At 50.9% G+C, this 18,846-nt stretch overlaps 1 protein-coding gene across 1 annotated transcript; it reads left to right on the top strand.

Moving 5' to 3' along the window:
- The first annotated feature begins 1,500 nt into the window (after nucleotides 1–1,500).
- RHOV (ras homolog family member V) lies at nucleotides 1,501–4,219 on the top strand. The gene is made up of 3 exons (XM_008016989.3): nucleotides 1,501–2,488; nucleotides 2,677–2,735; nucleotides 2,924–4,219. The coding sequence occupies exons 1-3, from the start codon at nucleotides 2,281–2,283 to the stop codon at nucleotides 3,365–3,367; spliced, it is 711 nt and encodes a 236-aa protein (XP_008015180.1). The 5' UTR covers nucleotides 1,501–2,280; the 3' UTR covers nucleotides 3,368–4,219.
- The last annotated feature ends 14,627 nt before the right edge of the window (nucleotides 4,220–18,846 follow it).

Below are 18,846 nucleotides of genomic sequence, written 5' to 3'. Positions count from 1 at the left end.
CTGCCTTTACTGCCTCCCCTTCCACCTTCTCCACCTCTGCCACCCCTGAGGCAGCAAGACCAACCCCTTTTCCTCCTCCTCAGCCTACCCAACTGAAGATCACAAGAGTGCAGACCTTTATGATGATTTTAACTTTCTGATACAGGTCAGAAGAAAAAAGTTTAAAAATATGATAAGCCTCCTGGGCGTGGTGGCTCATACCTGTAATCCTAGCACTTTGGGAGGCCGAGGTGGGTGGATCACCTGAGGTCAAGAGTTCAAAACCAGCCTGGCCAGCATGGTGAACCCTTGTCTCTACTAAAAATACAAAAATTAGCTGGGATTACAGGTGTGAGCCATGTCGCCCGGCCTTTTTTTTTTTTTTTTTTTTTTTTTTATACAGCGTCTTGCTGTGTTGCCCAGACTGGAGTGCAGTGGCACGATCTTGGCTCACTACAAGCTCCGCCTCCCGGGTTCACGCCATTCTCCTGCCTCAGCCTCCCGATTAGCTGGGACTACAGGCATCCACCACCATGCCCGGCTAATTTTTTGTAATTTTAGTAGAGACGGGGTTTCACCATGTTAGCCAGGACGGTCTGGATCTCCCGACCTCGTGATCTGCCCACCTTGGCCTCCCAAAATGTTGGGATTACAGGTGTGAGCCACTGCGCCCAGTCATTTATTTATTTATTTGTTTGTTTATTTATTTATTTATTTATTTTTTGAGACAAAGTCTGCCTCTGTTGCCCAGGCTGGAGTGCAATGGCATGGTCTCAGTTCACTGCAACCTCCACCTCCCAGGTTCAAGCCATCCTCCCACCTCAGCCTCCTGAGCAGCTGGGATTACAGATGCACACCACCATGCTTGGCTACTTTTTGTTTTTTGGGCTTTTTGTTTTTGTTTTTTAAGACAGAGTCTCACTCGGTCACCCAGGCTGGAGTGGAGTGGCCCAATCTTGGCTCACTGCAACCTCCACCTCCCGGGTTCAAGTGATTCTCCTGCCTCAGCCTCCTAAGTAGCTGGGATTAAAGGTATCTGCCACCACACCTGGCTAATTTTTTGTATTTTTAATAGAGACAGGGTTTCACCATGTTGGCCAGGCTGGCCTCGAACTCCTGACTTCAGGTGATCCACCCACCTCGGCCTCCCAAAGTGCTGGGATTACAGGCGTGAGCCATGGAGTCCGGCAACAGCAGGCTATTAATAGTTAAATTTTGGGGGAGTCAAAAGTTATATAGGGATTTTCGACTGACTGCACAGGGTTTCTCGCCAATAATTCCCACTTGTTCAGGGGTCAACAGGTTTTTTGTTTGTTTGTTTGTTTTTAGGATCTGTCACACAAGCTGAAGCGCAATGGCATTATGATAGCTCACTGTGACCTTGAACTCTTGGACTCAAGTGATCCTCCTGGCTCAGCCTCCCAGAACGCTGGGATTACAGGCATAAGCCACTGCTCCCAGCCTCTATATTAAAAAAAAAAAAATTTTTTTTTTTTTTTGAGACGGAGTCTCGCTCTGTCGCCCGGGCTGGAGTGCAGTGGCCGGATCTCGGCTCACTGCAAGCTCCGCCTCCCGGGTTCACGCCATTCTCCTGCCTCAGCCTCCCGAGTAGCTGGGACTACAGGCGCCCGCCACCTCGCCCGGCTAGTTTTTTGTATTTTTTAGTAGAGACGGGGTTTCACCGTGTTAGCCAGGATGGTCTTGATCTCCTGACCTCGTGATCCGCCCGTCTCGGCTTCCCAAAGTGCTGGGATTACAGGCTTGAGCCACCGCGCCCGGCCAATAATTCTTTCATTAATAAAATTATCCCAACTTTTTAATACTCATGCAAACATATGTATAGAGTTTTTTTGTTGTAAGTTGAACAAGGTTCAATTTGCACATTTGTTTAACCTGAACATACTCTATTACATGTTCTGCAACTTGCTTCTTCCTCCTAACAATAAATCATGGATGTCTGTCTCTTCTTGGTATTCTCATTTGACGATTCTTTGTCCTTGTACCTACGTGATTCTTGGGGCTCCAGCTTTCTGCCTGCCTTTCCTCCTCCCGGGGTTTTCCTCCTCCTCGCCGGGCCTCTTAGGTGCCGGGCCGCGGGAGGTCTTCGCCGGTGGGTGGGGTCCGGGGCCGCCTGAGACATGTAGATGAGGTGGGCGGAGCCCTTCACAAACCCGCTGGTAGCGCTGGGCCGACGCGCCCAGCCTGGACCCACTCAGTCAGAGGCAGCCAGCGGGACCTGCTTCACCCAGCGCAGCGAAGCCGAGTCCCGGGCTGGCCCCTCTGCTGCCCCCAGAGCGGGCCATGCCGCCGCGGGAGCTGAGCGAGGCCGAGCCGCCCCCACTCCGGACCCCGACCCCTCCCCCGCGGCGGCGTAGCGCGCCCCAAGAGCTGGGCATCAAGTGCGTGCTGGTGGGCGACGGCGCCGTGGGCAAGAGCAGCCTCATCGTCAGCTACACCTGCAATGGATACCCCGCGCGCTACCGGCCCACTGCGCTGGACACCTTCTCCGGTACGTACGTTCAATCGCCCAGGCGGCCGAGTGGCTGCGGCGGGGCTGTGCACCCGGGAGCTGGGGCGGGCGTCGCGGCGGGAGGCGCAGAGGACCCCGGGGAGGAGACTGGAGCAGGCCCCGAGGTGGCGCTGGTGTGGCCCGGGACGCCCTTCCTAACTCAGGCTCTCCCCGCCCCGCCCCTGCAGTGCAAGTCCTAGTGGATGGAGCCCCGGTGCGCATTGAGCTCTGGGACACAGCCGGACAGGTGAGAAGCTGGGCGAGGCTTCTACTGGTCTGCGGGGAGATGGGCTGGAGGCTGGGAGGACCCCACATGGAGCAAGAATGGAGAAAGCCTTGGGCTCTTGGAATCTCAGGTTTCCAGCCCCGGGTGAGAAATGGATTCCCTGTAGCGGGGTGGGGGCTAATCCTTACCACCTGGCCTTCTCACCCCAGGAGGATTTTGACCGACTTCGTTCCCTTTGCTACCCGGATACCGATGTCTTCCTGGCATGCTTCAGCGTGGTGCAGCCCAGCTCCTTTCAAAACATCACAGAGAAATGGCTGCCCGAGATCCGCACGCACAACCCCCAGGCGCCTGTTCTGCTGGTGGGCACCCAGGCCGACCTGAGGGACGACGTCAACGTACTGATTCAGCTGGACCAGGGGGGCCGGGAGGGCCCCGTGCCCCAACCCCAGGCTCAGGGTCTGGCCGAGAAGATCCGAGCCTGCTGCTACCTGGAGTGCTCAGCCTTGACGCAGAAGAACCTGAAGGAAGTATTTGACTCGGCCATTCTCAGTGCCATAGAGCACAAAGCCCGGCTGGAGAAGAAACTGAATGCCAAAGGTGTGCGCACCCTCTCCCGCTGCCGCTGGAAGAAGTTCTTCTGCTTCGTTTGAGCAGCTATGGCTGCATAATAAGTGGTAGGCAGGAGGCCAGAGACTTCTGAGACCTGGGGCACCCGGGCCTTTGCGGGAGCTACTGGCAGGGCCTGGCCACCTCATGGGATTCAGTTCCCTTCCGAACACTCGGGGGACATGGGCCTCTAACTGCCCACCCTGATATGCCTGGGTGAGCCTAGGAGGGAAGGCTCTGATTTGGATTTCTCCAGTCAAAGCTCACAGAAAAAAACCTGGCAATTTGATTTTCATGGGATGGTCCTAGCAGGGTCAGTCACCTCCGAGTAGTTTGGGATCCAGTTCCCAGTTTCTTGTCCTGGGCCCTTAGGTCAGCCTGGCTGAATTAGGACCCTTCCTTGGCACAGGGGTGAGAAAGAGCTTGGGGAACACCTGGCATTGTGGAGGGCTGGAAGGGGTTCAACCCTGATTTAGAGAGAAGTTTGGGATGGAGTGGGCGAGAGACTGAGCGAGAGAGAGCAGGAAAAAGAGGCCTTGGAGCCTGGAACTGATGGTGGATAAGGGCTGGGCCTGGAAGGAAGATGACAAGGAAGAGGAGAGAGGGAAGTGGGGTGGATGAGGAGCAGGCTGACACCTGGGCCGCCCTCAACCCCCAAGGCCAGGGAGGGCGGGGCTGGCCCCTGGGAAGAACTGGGTCTCTGGGCTCCCTAGGCACTGCCCAAACTGGCTGGGCCGGGAGTGGGGCAGGAAGTGAGAGTCAAGGCCCAGCAAAAAGGAGGGGGAGGAGCTGCAAATTAGAGCCTGAAGGAGGACGGGGTTGGGGATCATCCCTTTCCTCAAGGTCACACAGCCTAGAAGCTAGAGCAGTGCAGAGTCTGCAAATAAAACCTGAAGTCTGTGAAGCTGTGCGTTGTCGCTGTCATTTCCTGGAGCGCACTGCTCCCTCATAACCCTCCTCAAGGCCCAACTGTCTGGCTAGAGACAGACTGGGGACCAAAAGACTAAAGCTAGATGGAAGGGTGGGGGCTGGACTGGCGGTGGGGGCAGTGCGATGGGAACTGGACTGTGGGGGTAGGTGTGGGGCTCCCCGCTTGGGGCTCAGCTGGTTCCCAGGAGAGCTAGCGTGGGAAGCCGCCTGGAAACGGGTTTCCCCAGGTGTCAGCGCCAGAGCTGGTTTCCCATGACCTCACCTGGTGGGTGGATCCCCTCCCCTCCACCCCTCCTTTCTAGAGCACCATGCTCAGCGCTGGGGCTCAAGGTCAGTCCCCAGCCTTCTAACTTTTCTGCTCTGTTCCTTCTGGCAGTTCACAGGGCCCAGGGGCTCAGGTTAGGGGACCATCCCCCTGACCTCCATTCACAGCCTGAACATAAGCCTAAACCTCAATCACTGGCCAAAGTTCTTAGACTTGGGTTGGACCCAGTCTTCAGCCTTGGCACCTAAGGACCTAGCGAAGGTCAGAGTGCTGCTTGTGAACAATTTAAATAGAGGTTTGGCCCCAAAAATCCTGTGCAAGAGTGGGTTCATTGGGAGAGGACTTGGAGAGGAGCAGGGATCCAGAGAACATTCCCTCATATTGGAGCTTGAAGGGACTTTGAAGGACACCCAGGGGGAAAATGAAACAAAACAAAAACTTACTTTACCACAAGGAGACTGAGAGCCAGACAGAAAAGGTAGTAGCTTAAATGATATGTATCACCCAGTGACTGTAAGAGCACGTTGCAAACTCTAGAGTTGGGTACAGGATTATGTGTTACTCTGGGAGAGGAATTTGTTTCTTTCTTTTTTTTTTCTTTTGAGGCGGAGCCTTGCTCTGTCACCCAGGCTGGAGTGCAGTGGCTCGATCTGGGCTCAGTGTAACCTCTGCCTCTCGGGTTCAAGCGAGTCTCCTCCCTCAGCCTCCTGAGTAGCTAGGATTACAGGCGCGCGTCACCACGCCTGGCTTATTTTTGTATTTTTAGTAGAGACGAGGTTTCATCATGTTGGTCAGGCTGGTCTCGAACTCCTGACCTCATGATCTGCCCGCCTAGGCCTTCCAAAGTGCTGGGATTACAGGCGTGAGCCACTGGGCCCGGCTGGGAGAGGAATTTCTAAGGCACACCTGCTAGGCAGCTCCTGGGTCAGGTGAGCACTCACGCCCTGGCCCAGCCCACCTCTGGGCCCAGCTCTCTCCTCAGAAAGCTACAGCTGTGTGTGTGTGTGTGTGCGTGTGTGTGTGTCTGTCTGTCTGTCTCTGTGTGTGCCTGTGTGTGTGAAAGAGCATGGCTGAGGGACAGAAATCCTAGCCAAGTGAAACTTCAGATAATCCCCAAGTTTAGTTTTAGCCAAGACCGTCCACTTCCTGCCCCACCAGGGCCTGTCCCCAGAGCTCTGCCACCTGGAGCTCCTTCTGTTCCCTTTACCCCTCAGGTGGAGGTGCTGAGGGTCTCACACCCCAGCAGCATGGCCTGTTGTTACCTCAACCCAGCCTGACACACTTCCCTCTGGGGCAGAAAGCTGAGCTCAAGTTCCGACTCTGACACCAACCATGACCTTAGGCAAATCATTTCCCTTCTCTATGCCTCAGTCTTCATTTGAAAAATGAAGGACTCAGGACTCAGACTGGGTTTCAGTTTCTTAAACTTGTTCTGAGGGGCCTTGGAGGTGCCTGGGAGTGGGGATCATCTCCTGCAAGGGGGTTATCCTTGTACCCGCCCCTACCTCCAATTTCTTCCCTAATTCTCTCTTGTGGTACCAGTATATCCATGTCACCCAGATTGAAACCTTGGTCACTATGCCTCCTCTCTTGCTGGGTCTCCAAGCCTGGTCAGGACTTCTGTCACCCACACCCCAAGGTCCCTGTCACTGCAGCTCCCCAGTCCAATCTGTCGTGTGCTGCTGTGTTCACTCTGGCACCCCCAACTCAAGACTCAAGACTGTTACTGGCTCTCACTGTTGATGATGAACTTTGAGCGCCTCATTTCAGCATTCAAGGCCCTCTCAAATCTGACAGCACCCTGGACCAGGACAGCTCGCTTCGGTGATCCCCAGCTGTCCCCAGCTTCCTGACTCCCAGTCTTGGCTTGTGCCAGATCCCCTAGTTTGGAAAGTGCCCCCTGCCACCTCCCAGATGCCCCGTTTCTCCTCATGACAACCAGCTTTCAATACCTCCCTCCTCCAGAAAGGACACTTACCTGTATCAGTGTGTTCACTGCTCCCTTGGCACACTGAGGACACTGGGCATTCTGTCACTGACTCAGCCTGCATCTTCCCCGCTAAATGAAGCGAGAGAGAGAGAGAGAGAGAGAGAGAGAGCGCCACATGTAAGTCCCTTTTGCTCCCACAAAGTCTGGAGCTCAGGCAATGTTTACTGCTGACCCCGAAATGCTTAGGAATAAAAAGCCAGCCAGTAAGCCCTGGAGAGACTGGGAGGATTAAGTTCACCTCCAGATTTGGAGCCTGAAGACTGAGGTCTAAGGTCAACGGCTTGCTGGAAAGGACCTCTAAGGCTCTGGCCCCAAACCTGTGCAGGTCAAGAGGGATTCACCTCTGCTTCCGAATCCACTGGTTCTCTTTGGTTCCGTCTGTTCCTCTAGAATATGGTAGCTACTTTTCTGGGGTAGATTTTTTGTTTTTATCTCTCTGTTTCCTTGGTCTCTTTTCCCTTTTCTCTGCTCTTTTAAATCTGTATTTAAAGGAATATTTATCATATGAATTGGATAAAATTATATGTTTCTTACATATACATTCTTACATATGTCCTTATCAATGTAAATTGCCTTTAATGTCTGTATAACCCTTAGTTGATTTTTTCAATTTTTTCTTTCTTTTATTTTGAGATGGAGTCTCGCTCTATGGCCCAGGCTGGTGTACAGTAGTGCTATCTTGGCTCACTGCAAGCTCCACCTGCTGGGTTCACACCATTCTCCTGCCTCAGCTTCCAGAGTAGCTGGGACTACAGGCGCCCGTCACCATGCCCGGCTAATTTTTTGTATTTTTACTAGAGACGGGGTTTCACCGTGTTAGCCAGGATGGTCTCGATCTCCTAATCTTGTTATCCGCCCGCCTTGGCCTCCCGAAGTGCTGGGATTACAGGCATGAGCCACTGCACCCAGCCCTCTTTTTTTTTTTTTTTTTTGAAGATGGAGTCCCACTCTGTCACCCAGGCTGTAGTACAGTGGCACAGTCTTGGCTCACTGCAGCCTCCGCCTCCTGGGTTCAAGTGATTCTCCTGCCTCAGCCTCCCAAGTACCTCAGATTACAGGCATCCACCACCACATCCAGCTAATTTTTCTTTTTTTTTTTTTTGAGACAGTGTCTCACTCTGTTGCCCAGGCTGGAGTGCAGTGGCATGATCTTGGCTCACTGCAACCTCCACCTCCCAGGTTCAAGCAAGTCTCCTACCTCAGCCTCCCAAGTAGCTGGGGTTAGAGGTGCGCACCACCACGCCCAGCTCACTTTTGTATTTTTAGTAGAGATGAAGTTTCACCATGTTGGCCAGGCTGGTCTTGAACTCCTGACCTCAAGTGATCCGCCATCTTTGGCTTCCCAAAGTGCTGGGATTACAGGCGTGAGCAATGGTGCCCAGCCATTTTCCACTTTCTTGAGGCAGGGTCTTGCACTGTCACCCAGGCTGGAGTGCAGTGGTGTGATCATGGCTCACTGCAGCCTTGAACTTCTGGCTCAAGCAATGCTTCTGTCTCAGTCTCCCAAGTAGCTAGAACTATAGACGTGCACTACCATTAGGTACATACCTAATTCAAAGTTGTTTTTTTTTTTGTAGGGATGGGGTGTAGTTATGTTGTTCAGATTAGTCTCAAATTCCTGAGCTCAAGTGATCCTTCTGCCTTGGCCTCCCAAATTGCTGGGATTACAGGTGTGAGCCACCTCACCTGGCTAGATTTTTTAAAAAATAATGTCTTTTTTTCCATAATAAATACTTATAACAATTAGAAAATCCAAAGATTTAGAAGATTAAAAAATCTTAAAAAGTATTCTAGGCCGGGTGCGGTGGCTCATGCCTATAATCCCAGCACTTTGGGAGGCCGAGGTGGGCGGATCACGAAGTCAAGAGAGCAAGACCAGCCTGACCAACATGGTGAAACCCCATCTTTACTAAAAATACAAAACTTTGCTGGGTGTGGTGGCATGTGCCTGTTATCCCAGCTACTTGGGAGACTGAGGCAGGAGAATTGCTTGAACCCAGGAGGCAGAGGTTGCAGTGAGCCGAGATTGCGCAACTGCACTCCTGCCTGGCAACAGAGCGAGACTCTGTCTCAAAGCAAAAAAAAAGTATTCTAAGGTCTTAATTCCCAAAGACAATCAATAATAATATTTGGGTGTAATTCCTTCCAATCTTTTCTTCTATGCATCTTTTTTTTTTTTTTTTTTTTTTGAGACGGAGTCTTGCTCTGTCACCCAGGCTGGTGTGCAGTGGCGCGATCTCATCTCACTGCAACCTCTGCCTCCCTAGTTCAAGTGATTCTCCTGCCTCAACCTCTTGAGTAGCTGGGATTACAGGCTTGCACCACCATGTCCAGCTAATTTTTGTATTTTTAGCAGAGACAGGGTTTCACCATATTGGGCATACTGGTCTCAAACGCCTGACCTCAGGTGATCCACCCGTCTCGGCCTCCCAAAGTGCTGGGATTACAGGTGTGGGCCACCACTCTTGGCCCTATGCATATTTCTTTACACACTTTTTGTGATCATGCTGTACAGACAATTTTCTTTAATTTAAAAACTTAACTGTCTATGTTATAAACTCTGACCACGAGGCTGTAACCGTATGTGTACGTTTCCTTACTGTTCCACTCTGACCTGAATACCTTTAGCTAGATCCCCATCTGGGGGCATGTTGGTTATTTACCTTTAACCTGTTTTTCTCTATTATAGATGACACTACATCTACAATTGATTGTTTTATCCACCATGCCTCATTGACTATCTGCAGAAAAAAAAGTTCTTCATCTTTGGCTTGGAGACTGGGCCTCCATATAATCCTGAGTGGAACTGATGAGAATGTTTGGGTTTCTGGGTCTATGACTCTGTGTGGGGGTCTCTTTCTACTGGAACACGAGTAACAGATTGTAGGGTGTTCAATAAATGCTAAATGCTGACAAGGTGTGTATATATTCATGTTCATGTACCTTTCCCTGTGTCCCTGGTTTTGCTCTTGTATATTTAAAGTGGGTGTTGTCTTTGTGCAAAAACTCTAAATACAGTAGTTCCATATATGTGCAAGTCTGTGTATCTATGTCTATAAATACAGTGTGTACCTTTGCGCAAGATGTGTATATGCCTGTGTATCCATGTCACACGTGTCATTAGAAATGTGTATTATAAGGCCAAGCGTGGTGGCTCATGCCTGTAATTCCAGCACTTTGGGAGACCGAGGTGCTTGGATCACCTGAGGTCAGGAGTTTGAGACCAACCTGACCAATATAGTGAAACCCCGTCTCTACTAAAAAATACAAAAATTATCTGAGCTTGGTGGCACATGCCTGTAATCCCAGCTACTCAAGAGGCTGAGGCACAAGAATCACTTGAACCCGGGAGGTGGAGGTTGTAGTGAGCCAAGATTTCGCCGCTGCACTTCAGCCTGAGCGACAGAGACTCCATCTCAAAAAAAAAAGAAAAAAGAAAAAAGAAAAAGTGTGTATTATACAGAACCGTATATGCATATCTATGCCTGTGTGTATACAGCTAGGCTGGACCTCCTTTCTTGGGGCAGTGTGTCTGCATCTGTGTGTACCTGTGCTCATCTCTGTGTGGATCTCTGTGTGCATGTTTGTGCTGGGTGTGCACGCTGGGACCCGGCTGGTGTGAGTGTGAGTGTGTGCACACCTGAAGGAACTGTGTCCTTGCTTTCTCCCTGGGAGCAGAGTGGTGCCCAGGGCAGAGGTGACACACCCTCCCTGAGCTCCCCATTCTCCTGGGAACGAGCTACAGAGAGTGAGACCGAGAGCAGACTGCGTCAGGAGCACCGGCCCCTTCTGTAACCAGCCCAGGCCTCAGGCAGTAACTGCGGTTCTCACAGGTCAGACCTGCCCACTGTGTCTCAGCTGCCAGGAAACCCTGTTCCCAGAGCCCTCCTTGGGCCTGGGCCAGATCCCCAGTGAGCAGAACCCAGCCGAGGGGCCACATTAGTCACCCTGTGGCAATAGCAGGGAGTAACTTCCTGGACCTGGGCACCAGTGCCTCTGTATGCAGTCATGCAGAGGCTGCCTCCCATCCTCCACTCTAATACATCCTTACAACTGAACTCCAAGATGGCCCAGACAGCAGCTTTCTTTTACTTTTTCTTTCTTTCTTTCTTTCTTTTTTTTTTTTTTTTTTTTTTTTTTGAGACGAAGTCTTGCTCTATTGCCCAGGCTGGACTGCAATGGCGTGATCTTGGCTCACTGCAACCTCTGCCCCTGGGTTCAAGTAATTCTCCTGCCTCAGCCTCCCGAGTAGGTGGGATTATAGGCATGTGCCACCACACCTGGCTAATTTTTGTATTTTTAGTAGAGATGGGGTTTCGCTATGTTGGCCAGGCTGGTCTCGAACTCTTGACCTCAGGTGATTCGTCTACCTGGGCCTCCCAAAGTGTAGGGATTACAGACATGAGCCACTGCTCCCAGAACTTTTGTTTTGTTTTTGAGACAAGGTCTCACTCTGACCTATAGGCTGGAGCGCAGTGTTGTGATTACAGCTCACTGCAGCCTTGACTTCCTGAGCTCAGGGGATTCTCTCATCTCATCCTCCCGAGTACCTGGGACTACAGGCGTGCACCACCATGCCCAGTTAATTTTTGTAGTTTTTGTAGAGACAGGGTTTCACTATGTTGTCTGGGCTGGTCTCGAACTCCTGAGCTCAAGTGATCTGCCCACCTGAGCCTCCCAAAGTGTTGGGATTGTAAGTGTGAACTACCATGCCCGGCCCAGACGGCTTTTATTAGCACCGGTTTTCAGATGAGGGGATGGACTGAGCAACACGACCAAGGTTAAGGCAGAGCTGGCCCTTGGTCCCAGGTTTCCAGACACTGGGTCCAGGCCTCTTCCCGGTGTTCCATATGGGGGTTCTGCTCCCCAGAAATGGTTCCCTTAGAGGGCAACAGTAGGAGGTATGGTTTCTGGGACTCACCAGGTTGTCCTAGGCTAGGGAGTGAGGGAGCAGGAGACAGGACAGGTGTAAGCACTGAACAGGCCTGCCCTCCTACTGGAATGTTCTCAAGACTTTCTCTATGAGCAGAGGCTTAAAGTGTTGGTCCCATAACTGGGATGACCATGGAATTCACTATCAGACTCAATGATTTTGTGACTGAGCAGGAGCTCTATTAATAACTTGGGTTATGGTCACCCTACCTGTAACCCCTCTGGAAGGCAGACTCAGTCATTGTCACCAGCTCCATGGTCTCCTTGACCTTCACCTGTGCCAATGTCCCTCTCCCCACCTGGTATCCCAACAACTTCCTGGCTTCTTAGCAGTGAGGGCAGCAGGGGTGTCTTTGGGTCCCGGGTGGGCATAAGAGTTCCTTGGGGGTAACTTGGAGCTGGCAGAAAAGCAGCACAGACCCCACCCAGGGACACCTGGGACGTCTGCCACATGATCACTTCCTCCCTCAGACCTGTATTCTCTGTGGCTGTGTTCCACTGCTTCTGTCTGTCTTCCCTCAGAGCCCTGCACCAGCAAGCAGAGCCTGTCCCTATAGGTCTCTCTCCAGGGTGGTGAGATTCCTCTCCTTGTGAAACAGTGGACCCTCGATTCCTGGGACTGTGTACATTTCTCTACCTCCGCTCCCCTCGCCTCCCCTGGCAAACAGGCTCTGTTGACCACCCTCTTACCCACAGGGCCTCAGAGACTCAGCCTCTCGTTTTGCCCCATCCCGACTCGATGGGTGGCTTTGGCAAATTACCACCTTCATCCTCTTCGGAGTTTCTCCTGGTTGTGAAGTGGGGCCGATACTCTCTGCCCCTCCCTGGCTCCCAGCAGACCTGCAGGGATAAGCAAGATAATAGCCGGGAACTAATGTAGAGGGAGCTATCAAGGGCCAAGTAAGAGGTATCAGTGCTGGCCCGTGTTTACATGGGTGTGGACCTTTGGTTCCCAGCCTCCTGGGGCTCGGGACCAGCCCTGACAGCTTCTTGGCTTGTGGCTCCTTTGTCCCACTTCCAGAAAAAGGACAGAAACTGAAGCTAAGAGCCTGGTGTCTGGAGCAGATGAGACTTGCAGAGCCACAGGGTTTGAGGCTCTGGAATGTTGACCTCCTGGCCTGGCTATGGCCCTAGCCACCGGCTGTGTGACCTTGGGCCAGTCACTGCCCCTCTCTGGGCCTCAACCCTTCAGCTCTGACAGCCTCCATCAGGTCTATACTCAGGGGGCACTGCTGGAGGCTGTAATCGGAGGCCATGGTTTGGAGACAGAAAGGATCTTGTTATCTATTCCAGCTCCTTCATTCTTCATAGACTAAGTAAAGAAAAAAGGGGTCCATGGTGAGACCACAGATTAACTCCATGGTCAGGCTGGTTAACTCAACGCCGTAAACTAGTTGCAAATGGCATCATGTGGATCATGTGCAGTGGCTCACACCTGTAATCCCAGCACTTTGGAAGGCCGAGGCCGGTGGATCACGAGGTTGGGAGATTGAGACCATCCTGGCTGACACGGTGAAACCCCATCTCTACTAAAAAAATACAAAAAAAAAAAAAAAAAAAAAAAAAATAGCCAGGTGTGATGGCGGGCGCCTGTAGTCCCAGCTACTCGGGAGGATGAGGCAGGAGAATGGAGTGAACCTGGGAGGCGGAGCTTGCAGTGAGCTGAGTTCACGCCACTGCACTCCAGCCTGGGCAAGAGAGCAAGACTCTGTCTCAAAACAAAACAAAACAAAAACAAACAAACAAACAAAAAAACAAAAAAAACACACTTCTTTCTACTTTATTCCCATGTTATTTCATAATTTATAGACTCCTTTAAGCTGTCTTCAGTTCTTCCCCCATAAGGCAAGACATAAGCAAACAAAGGCTAAATAACCGATGACAAAATCAATAAAACCAGTCTCCATCTGGTGCTGGGTGGCCCCCTCACCTTCTGCCTGGTTCCCCTGAAACTGCCCCTCCTCTGCTCATCCCTGTTTCTGTTGGTGGCATTGCCACCAGAGTCTGGAGTGGCTCCCTTCCCCCGGTCTTCAGAAGCTCTGTCTTCTTCTCCATCCCTGTTGTGTCTCCCACATCTCAGAGCTTCACGTTTTGGTGATTTCTTTCTTTCTTAAATATATCTGAGGCCAGGGGTGGTTGCTCAAGTCTGTAATCCCAGAATTTTGGGAGGCCGAGGCAGGCGGATCATTTGAGGTCAGGAGTTGGAGACCAGCCTGGCCAACATGGAGAAACCCCATCTCTACTAAAAATACAAAAATTAGCTGGACGTGGCGGTGGGCACCTGTAGTCCTGGCTACTCGGGAGACTGAGGCTGGAGAATCACTTGAACCCGGGAGATGGAGGTTGCAGTGAGCCAAGATCGCACCACTGCATTCCAGCCTGGGCTACAAGAGCGAGACTCCGAACCACTCCCCCGACCAAAAAAAATTATATATATATATGAATACTTTTTCTTATTACAAAAGCAATAGATATTCATTGTAGAAAATTTAGAAAATGTAAGTTGACAAAAAACACAAAAACCATCTGTAATTGTATCAATGAGAGATAACACTATGGTCATTTGGGTTAATACCCTTTTTTAGTTTTTTTTTTTTCCTAAACATGTAGCCTTGAAAAAACAAAACAAAACAAACAAACAAACAAAACAACTCCACTACAAGGGGTGTCTTTATTTCTTCCCCAGTCTGTTTTCTTAGTCTCCCTGGTTCTGGGCTCGTGTGATACAACCCCGGGAGCCACTGCAGGTGGGGAAGGAGAGGCAAACCCTCAGAGAGCCTGTGGGAAGGCTTAGGAAACCCCTGGACTTCCGGGTTTGGGGCTTCCAGGTGGAGCTATTGACAACAATCTCTCCCAGAGGGAGCTTAAAAGTACTACCTTCCCAGGCTTTAGTCCTGCTGTGGCTGGGTGGGGAAGGGAGTGGTCTTGTGCAATAGGGCAAACCACTCCTCATTCAGGGCTGTTTATTTTAGTGGGCAGGGATGGGTTTGGGAGAAATAGCCCAGTTTTTGTGAGTGTTTACGAGACAACTACCCAATATAGGGAAGGCAAGATGGGTTGTAAGGCACAAGATGCTGGGGTTTCTAGGCCGGTCGTGGTGGCTTATGCCTGTAATCCCAGCACTTTGGGAGGCCAAGGCAGGCAGATCACCTGAGATCAGGAGTTCGAGATCAGCCTGATCAACATTGATAAACCCTATCTCTACTAAAAAAATACAAAAATTAGCTGGGCGTGGTGGTGCATGCCTGTAATCCCAGCTACCCTGGAGACTGAGGTAGGAGAATTGGTAGAACCTGGTAGGCGGAGGTTGCGGTGAACCGAGATTGCACCATTGCACTCCAGCCTGAGGAACGAGAGCAAAACTCAGTCTTAAAAAAAAAAAAGATGCTAGGGGTTCCAGAGGCAAATGCCTAGAAGTCCCAGGCAAGCACCTAATGCTGGGTGCGGTGGGGGAGGGCTGTGAATGGGTTAGTGCCTGCCCAGCTAAAGAGAACCCTGAACTCTGTGCCTGGATTGCCAGGTTCCCTGAGTTCTCACAAGCAGCTAGCAATATGGATTTTTTTTTTTCATTGAAGCCTTCTGACTCTTTAAATGTTGGCAACTAAATTAAAGAAACTAAGCCATTGTTTGAGTGAAAGTATGGTTGCAGGCTGCCGGTGTGCAACCTTCGACTAGCCGTCACCAGAGATCTGCTATGCGCTTCACACAGGTTGCCTTACCTAATTAACTTGGTGTTGCTTCCTCCCTCTGTCCCTCTCCCTGTGCTGTGACCTCTGGTGATGTAGCCTGCTTATCTGCCCATTCTTTTTTTTTTTTTTTGAGATGGAGTCTTGCTGTTTGGCCCAGGTTGGAGTTCAGTGGCGTGATCTCAGCTCACTGAACCTCTGCCTCCCGGGTTCAAGCGATTCTCTCACCTCAGCCTCCCGAGCATGTGCCACCACGCTCAGCTAATTTTGTATTTTTAGTAGAGATGGGGTTTCTCTATGTTGTTCAGGCTGGTCTCGAACTCCTAACCTCTGGTGATCCACCCACCTTGGCTTCCCAAAGTGCTGGGATTATAGACATGAGCCACCGCACCCGGCCTACTCTTTAAAGTTTAGATCACTCCTTTCCCCTGCTTAAATCCCCTCCACCCACCAAACTCCCAGCTTCCACCTCCCTGCTTCCAAACTGAGCAGCTTGTGGATCCCATACAAAACCCAGGATCTCCACTGCCCAGCTTTTGCTCAGTGTGATTTTGTATGCATGGAACACCCACACCCATCTGCTCATCTCATTTTTTTCCCAATCTTTTTTTACTGTGGTGAAATACATATAATGTAAAATTTACTATCTTAACCGTTTTAAAGTATATGGTTTAGTGGCACTAAGTACATTGACATTGTTGTGCGACAATCACCACCATCCATCTCCTGAGCCTTTTCCTTTTACAAAACTGAAGCTCCGTACCCATTAAGCAATAATTCTCTATTTCCCTTTCCCCCGCAACCATCATTCTACTGTCTCTATGATTTTGACTACTCTAAGAATTTCAGATGAGTGGAATCATATTGTCTTTTTGTGACTGGCTTATTTCACTTAGCAGAATATACATTTCCTCAAGGTTCATCTGTGTTGTAGCGTATCTTAGAACGTCCTTTTTAAGGCTGAATAGTATTCCACCATGTAGATTGTGTGCACTCCATTTTGCTTATCCATTCATCTGTTGATAGGCACTTAGGTTGATTCCATGTTTTAGCTATTGTGAATAATGCTGTGTACATACGTGTGCAAGAATCTCTTGGAGACCCCTGTTCACCTAGTTTTTATTTTTTATTTTATTTTGTTTTTTAAAGATGGAGTCTCACTCTGTCACCTGGGCTGGAGTGCAGTGGTGCCATCTTGGTTCACTACAACCTCCACTTCCCGGGTTCAAGCAATTCTGCTGCCTCAACCTCCCAAGTAGCTGGGATTACAGGTGTGTGCCACCACACCCAGCGAATTTTTGTATTTTTAGTAGAGACAGGGTTTCACCATGTTGGCCAGGCTGGTCTCGAACTCCTGACCTCAAATGATCCACCTGCCTCGGCCTCCTAAAGTGCTGGAAATACAGGCATAAGCCACCGCCCAGGGTCACTCGCCTGATGTTAGACTTTCTCCACGAAGCCACTTATTAACCTTAATCTCCTCCTCTTGACCGGCCTCTGTTTTGTTCCAGCAGCCGTTTTTCAGATACCTGGTACCCAGAAGCAGGGCCCAGTTTGGGAGATGCTAGGATAACTAAGACCTGGCCAGTGCCCTGAGGAGTCTTGTCTAGATAAAGGGGGACACACACTAGCTTGGGCTTATGCGTGCAGCAGAGCCGTGTAGAGCAGGAGTGCTTGGAGAGGGCAGCAATGAACTTTGGCTGGAGAGCCAGAGAAAGCTTTGTGAACTGGAGCACAGGATAAAGTAGGAGCTTTCCAGGGCCGTGGCGACTTCTGAAGTAGAGGAAACTGCCTGTTCAGGGCATGGAGGTAGGGATCAAAGTTCTGAGCCATGTGGGTGGGCACAGAGCAGAGGATGGCTGGGGCAGTCTCAGGGATAAGGAGAAGTTTGGGGAACAGATTGTTTTGTCGCCATATCTGCAATCCTGTGGCCTGCACACCAGAGTGTGAGCACCAGGAGAGCAGGAGCTGTGTCTCAGCGTTCATTACTCCACTCCTGTCACCTGCCTGAGACCGAGCCCTCACATCCTTGCAGGAAGAAGATGGCATCCAGTCATAGTCACAGCGCCCCCTAGTGACCCCCAAGAGCTCCCACCTCCTCGGGCACTCCCTCTGCACATGCAAGCAGCTGTTACTGGGGGCGGCACTTTGCCTGGCATCCTCTCACTTGATGTCTATCCCTCCCTGAGAGGGTGTTCACTTCAGGCCAACAAACCCTTATTAAGTATTTGTTCTGTGTTGATCTCTGTTCTAGATACTAGGCTAGAGTCTGAGAACCAACTGATAATGGGGGTTGTTCGCAGCAGGGATCAAGTCCATTTTGAGCCTCGAAGGATGGATGAGTGTCAGAGTAGGGGGTTAGAAGGGAAAACACTGTGCCCTATGAAATGGAACAATGGGGATGAGCCCCACCCCCTGCCACTTACTCAACATTTACTAAACTACCATTTACCAAGTCACAGAGGAAGCATGGGGTGCCAAGAACCCAAACATAACTGGATGCCATCTGCGGCTCTGGGAGCTCACAACCCAGCAGGAAGACAGATAGTAAAGGAAACAAGAGGTGCTCTGGGCTCAGGGTGTTGTTAGCAGACACAGGGGTGTGAGGCAGGGAGTGTCCACCGCTTGGCATTCTGTGGGAAGGTTTTGAGATTAGGCTGAGGTATGCAAAATGGGGAGGTGGTCCAGGCTGAGAGCAAAACCAGGTGTTACCCATCAAAAGAAGGCCTGTTCCGGTGTGCTAAGAAGGTTCTGCTTCTTGATCTGGGTGCTTGCCTCAGAGGTGTGGGTCATTATGGAAACTCATTGAGCTGTACACGTATAACTTCATATATGTACATTCATGGCAGTTGTACTTGCTTAAAATTTGCTTTTAAGTGACCCCCCACCCCAACCCTGCTACCTCTTTTGTAAGACTAGACTTTGGGGATCCAGTCCCCCAATCCCAGTTCTAGGGCCTTGGGGAGGCAACTTCAATGAACTACTTTCTTCACCTGTAAAATGGAGACGATTGTATTGTCATCACAAGGGTTGCATGCAGCGCTAGCAACTCGAGATGTGTAAAGCATTTAAATGGTGCTTCCTCTGTGCCTCTCTCGGAAGTATCAAATTTCTAATGATTGGCAGTGTCTGGCACAGAGGAGCTCAATATAATTCACTGAATAAACAAGGAAATGAGCTCAAAGTTTTTTTGTTTTTTTGGTTTTTTTTTGGGCACCAAGAGGTAGCTTGAAGAAATGCAGGGGTGTGGGTTGGAGTGGAGTGTCTCCACTAAAGGCTCCTGGGAAGGAGCTCAGAGCCTGGTTAGCAGGTGCTGCACTCCAGCGCAGAAGCCAGGGCTTCTGTGGGGAGGGAGGCAGCCAGTCACCTGGGCCCTAACCGGTGGAGGTAGGAGCCACGGTGCCTGTACACCCCTAATCCCAACCTCCAAATGAACAGAACTGTGGAGAGCTCAGCCGGCTTGTGGAGAGGATCACACCAGGAAGAAAGGCTGCACAGCAGCAATGCAGACTCCTCACACTCGTGGCTCCCATGGCCCTCTCACTCCTCCCCTCTGGTGGTCAAACCTGGCACTGCTCTCTACCCTCAGGGGCCAGGCCAGTTTCGAGAGAGACGATGGGAAAACCTGCTCAACAGGGTGGCCAAAGCCTGAACCAGCTGAACAGGATGGTCCCATCACCCCCCAGCAACCCTGTCTCCCTCCTGGCCCATAGAACAGAG

Source organism: Chlorocebus sabaeus, chromosome 26 (genome assembly GCF_047675955.1).
Source record: "Chlorocebus sabaeus isolate Y175 chromosome 26, mChlSab1.0.hap1, whole genome shotgun sequence".
Taxonomy (NCBI): domain Eukaryota; kingdom Metazoa; phylum Chordata; class Mammalia; order Primates; family Cercopithecidae; genus Chlorocebus; species Chlorocebus sabaeus.
The sequence above is the reverse complement of the archived record's forward strand: the minus strand, read 5'-3'. Positions and strand labels throughout refer to the sequence as shown.